The 5,242-nt window shown below is 42.6% G+C and overlaps 1 protein-coding gene across 1 annotated transcript; it reads right to left on the bottom strand.

The window, feature by feature from the left end:
• Positions 1–256: 256 nt before the first annotated feature.
• LOC109479877 (carbonic anhydrase 14-like) lies at positions 257–4,427 on the bottom strand. Its single transcript, XM_019781917.1, has 8 exons — positions 4,355–4,427; positions 3,655–3,687; positions 3,284–3,454; positions 2,685–2,801; positions 2,099–2,178; positions 1,704–1,770; positions 991–1,151; positions 257–575 (listed from the first exon to the last, which is right to left on the bottom strand). The coding sequence occupies exons 1-8, from the start codon at positions 4,425–4,427 to the stop codon at positions 360–362; spliced, it is 918 nt and encodes a 305-aa protein (XP_019637476.1). The 3' UTR covers positions 257–359.
• Positions 4,428–5,242: the final 815 nt, after the last annotated feature.

Below are 5,242 nucleotides of genomic sequence, written 5' to 3'. Positions count from 1 at the left end.
CTTGTAATAGTTTCAATTATATGTCGAGCGTTTTTCATCTTTATGGCCATGTTTTAAAGGTATAAAATATTGATGTCAGAAGAAAACAACAAGTTGTTCCTATGTGGACTGGCTTGATGAATTAGATGTTTAGACGTTCATAAAATCACCGTAAAATCTTTTTCTATAAGCTTCTGGCATTTCGCCTCTGTAGTGTGGAATGTTGTCCTTAATACTAGTAGTACGCCAAATAGAAGTTTGCAAAGGTTTACCAAATGCTAGTTTTGTTGTTCATTGTTGTATAACTGTAATGATCATTCAGGTACTGAAATCTAGAAGATGTAGAGCTACTCGAAGTGTCCATGATTGATTATTAGAGTTCACGGAGCACACTGGGGACAGAAGCTTGCAGCAATGAGGACACCAAGGGCCATGACCTGCCATGCAGGTGACATCCGCCAGGTGCCGCTCTTCTGAAACGACCGGTACACCTGTCGCGTGTTCAGAGCCTGGACGGGACGCCAGTTGTTCGCCATCGCCGCCGGTTGATTCCCCCCCTCGGCTTGGTAGTAGGTGGCGCCCAGGAGCGCGCTCAGCTGAGGACGGGAAACCACATAATCAGGTGTCAACATTTTGTCTGTACCCCCTTTCCACTGAGGTGGTGACCATATCATATATAATACTGACCAAAATCTCACTCGCAGAACGAATTTCATTGTTGAAGAACTTCAAGAAGTGAATTTTGGACGTTTCTGTGTTTTGTTGTCTGCCAAATTGTGCGTTTACACCATGCATGGATCAAGTGAAGGTAATAAAAATTCAATTTTGGACGCTCAACGTCTTCCACCTGTACCTTTTTTTCTACATTTTGGGGATTTTGAAATGAATTGATCCTTGAATTGTTAGTTCTCTCAGAAACCTCTTTGGATCTCTATGTTAGCTCTCTTTATGTTTACATATATGGAAACTTTCAGTTTTCCTTCAACGTGTTACGAGCACACGTAACCATACCTGGTTCCTGGATATCTTGATGGTGTCCTCGAACACGGTCCATACCACTATCTCGTTACAGCCGGGGGTGGTCAGGCTGCCGCTGTAGCGGTAAAACTTGCTCCTGTTGGCCGGGAGGAAACTGTCGAAGGTGAAGACCGAGCTGAACACCGAGCCATTGCCTGTGGGGACGGACGGTACGTACTTTTCCAATGTTGCTGTAACAAGCATTTGTTACTCTCCAAGCAGAGGTTTGAATTTTTTTCCCACCAAACCCAACTTTCGACTGCCTGCAGAGGTTGGGTTTGGTGGGAAAAAAAATTCAGTGCAAAAGAGAAACCCCGAAAAAAAGCCTAAAAACACACTAAAAATACCCCCAAAACCCAAACCTCTGCTTGGAGAGTAAGCATTTGTCACAACAATGGAAAGGCTTGAAAGTAAAGAGACTTACCGGAAGGCCACTATCAATCATACCTCTATTGTCACAGTCATAATACCGAATCGACTTTGTGCTAGTACGCAAGAAAGAGAAGAAAAGAAAAGAAGAAACGTAAAAAAGATGGACTTCATTTAGAAAATGCCCAAACACTTCTCTGTATGTGTACATGTACGTACAAATATTAGTAGATCCTACAAACTAGGTGCAAATGTCATGTCTATGCTCAAGTACATTTGTGGAATGTTTAGAATATTTATCTTATCTTTATCGTTATCTTTGGAAAAAATGGACCTACCCGCGTTCGCAACGTTTGCTATGTCGCTGACGATGGGGTTCAGACCGGCGTTGTCAGTGTCGTCAAGCTGGGGCATCAATCGCACCAAAGAGACATTTCAGGCACAGAACAGAAGCACCACGCATACTACATGTGTACTAGTATATAGAATATACCCGTTAGCGTTGGCCTTTGTACACGTAGATCACACTGATAAGCACGGCACACATGACTTTGAACGATAACAGGTTTAACGATAACATCGCTGAACATAAAGAAAAAGGTTTCAGACCGGCGCCATTGCAGATACAAACAGAACAATTCTAAAGCTACCTAGCCTGGGGCGATGTAACAATTTCTAAGCTAGCTAGCTTATCCTCAATCTTCTCAGAAGTAAAACAGAGATTATACTGTACCTCCAGGAAGAAGCCGAGCACTGCCAGCGCTGTGGGAGAACCAGACGCCACGGCATCGCCAAGGTTGGGGTAAGTTCCGCTGTAGTGCACGAAGTGAACCTACAGAAGGCAAACAGAAAGGAAGTAGTCACTAGTCTGCACAGAATAAAGGAAGGAGGATATACATTGTCAATGCGTCAGGAGACTACGCCGTACCTTTGTTGTCAGTCTATGTTGTAAAGATTATTTTGAAAAAGCCTGCTTTTATCGTGTTCCTACTCTCCAAGTAGAGGTTTATGAATGAATGAATGAAAGACCTTTATTGTACGTTTGTGCTCTCACACGCTAATAAGTACAGGTCATGTATAAACAGGGAAAAAGAATACAACAATATTAATATATAAACTATTTAAACCTGGTAACATGTGCCAGCCTTCGGTAACTATCTGGGAAATTGAAAGGATACGGCCTGTCCAATTTGATACTGTGTTTGCGGCCACCGAAAGATCTGGTTGAAGTGTTCCAATGTCCGAGTCTCTAGATCGTACGAGTACAACTTGTCTTACCTCGCCGGGATAATCCTGGCCCTCCAGTGTGTGTTCCGAACCGCGGGCGTCCAGGTCGGCGGCGGTTCCCCAGTGGAAGTGGAACTGTGCCGTGTTGTACGTCCCCGTCAACCCGCCCCCGGACACGGAAAAACCGCTGCCGCCCAGGTTCACGTTAACTACAGCAGCGAAGAAACAGGTTACACGCTTTGCAATTTCGGATTCAATGTTTTGGCCTATACACGATACCAGGTCTATGAAGAGCCGCCAAACCCGTTCGTATGCATGTAAAACACTATAGTAGATACAGTAGAACGCGTTTCAGAACCAGCACATCCCCATGGATTCACTCACTCACTCACTCACTCACTCACTCACTCACTCACTCACTCACTCACTCACTCACTCACTCACTCACTCACTCACTCACTCACTCATTTACTCACACACTCACTCACTCACTCACTCACCCACTCACTCACTCACTCACTCACTCACTCACCCACTCACTCACTCACTCACTCACTCACTCACTCACACTCACACACACAAAAATGATGCGACTTTTTACAAACAGTTGACAAAGTTTCCTATGATACTTCTCTATCAGTGGTCAAGTTAAGTGAGCACAAGGATCTGTAGTCATTTTACTGCTACCTACTGGCATGTCCAGTGTTGTAGAGGGTCATGGTTGCGCCTGTCGGTACGCTGCTGTAGCCCTGGAACGTGAAGGCTGGGTAGTTCATGTTCGTCGCCGCCGAGTACTGAATGTTGATGGGTGATTGGGAATCCCCGCCGCAACTGTTGTTAGCATTCGCCCAGTGATCGGGGCCTTTTTCACGGGAAAAGAAAAACACGTCTCTGGGCGAATATATAATAAATTAAAACAAGCAAGGAAAATAAAAACAGAACTAGTACTGAAGGTTTATGTTTTTTAACGACAATTGGTGGTCGTAGAGCATTTGCATATTTTCGACACGGAACTGTTACTGAAAAATGATAAAAATGGTAATGAAAATCGAAATCCGTTACCTGTGTCTCCACTGTAAGTCCAACCAGCCCCTCCTGCAAGCCGAAAAGACACACGTTGACGACATAAGCTGCCTATCTTTTACACTACATAAAGACCTCTTATTCTTTAAGTCATCCTATAGCCTAAAAATGCTCCCAGTTTATCACTAGTTAGGCCATGTTGATTTGATTATATGGATGACATCCGCGCGCGCATGAATTTTCGGCCGTTTCCAAAAAAAAAAAAGTTTTCAACCATACTGTAAATCGTGCAAAACAGTTGCTAAATGAGCAAAAATATACCATAAGTTGCAAGGAAAACATTTAGAAACGATACCAATGTCGTAGAATGCCAAAATCAAAGGAAAAAAGACAAAAATGTAAAGAAATGAATTCGAAGAGTAGATTATTCACCATTTCATATTCTGTGCCATTTGTTCAACCTTCATGACCACGTAGATTTCATAGTGAAAGCAACTTTTTTTTTTTTTTGCAAAACGTTTTTTTTATTCGCACGCGCACATCAGTTTTGGGGTTCCCAGAGGATGTCATCCATATAATCAAATCAACATGGCCTTAATGTCTTGGCAAACGCTTTCATTAGGACAAATACTAGTAAGTGATTTCCTAAAAATTTCAGAAATACGCTTTTAAACATTCGGTTTGGACTACACATAGACTCTAATACAGTACATCAAGTAGGAAACCAATGTCAACTCACCGGCACCTTCAGTGTACTGGGCAGCTTGGAGAAGCAACACCCCCGCCAGCCAGGACCAAGTGGACGCGCCCATCGTACAAGCTGCAGAAAAGACAATTTCGCCACTCGTCTATTTGTCTATGTGTACTTTACGTTATCCGTCTCTGTATCCGTATGGGATGACACAAGGACAATTCTACTCCTACAGCGATCTGATAAGATATTTTGAGAGAGTGAAGGATGATTAAAAATCATAAACGATGCGCCACTATCAAGCATCTATAATAGATTGCAATTGTATTTGGCATATTTCTATATTTCTGTGGAACTTCTAATATGCACATATTCACATTGTTGTTTCGTATTGTTCTTTCCGACTATTTTCTGGAATGCCTAGGGGTGGGCGCCATGTTTTTCCGATCTTTTGTCTTTTATTGACCGATGGAACTTTGACTTTGTGTGTTAAAAGATAAACATCAGTGTTTTCAAGGAAATGTTTTGTGTGAATGTTCCGGTACGTACACTCAGGGTTTCACAGTCGTGTCTAATTGAAGATAAAAAGCTAGATAACACTGTTACAGTAGCATGTTTCTAGATACATGTACAAACAAAGAGGCCATGTTAGGTCTGTTGATTTGGCAGGTGTGTGTGTCAGTGGTGAGGGGGGGGGGGGGTCCGTCATGCTTCTAGTCAATGCTACTCTGGATTTCGAACGAGTCAAACCGACAAACGAAAGCTAGAGCCGTCGAATCAGGGGTGCCAGAGTATACAGTGCAATTTTACGGAATCGTATTAGTATACAGTGCAATTTTACTCGTAAAATTGCACTGTGTACTAATACGATTGTATTGTATTTCTATAAAGTTAGCACTGTATACTAGTAAAATTAGCACTGTATTCCGTAAAATT

This window comes from Branchiostoma belcheri, unplaced genomic scaffold (genome assembly GCF_001625305.1).
Source record: "Branchiostoma belcheri isolate BF01 breed outbred unplaced genomic scaffold, Haploidv18h27 scaffold5, whole genome shotgun sequence".
Lineage (NCBI taxonomy): Eukaryota > Metazoa > Chordata > Leptocardii > Amphioxiformes > Branchiostomatidae > Branchiostoma > Branchiostoma belcheri.
The sequence above is the reverse complement of the archived record's forward strand: the minus strand, read 5'-3'. Positions and strand labels throughout refer to the sequence as shown.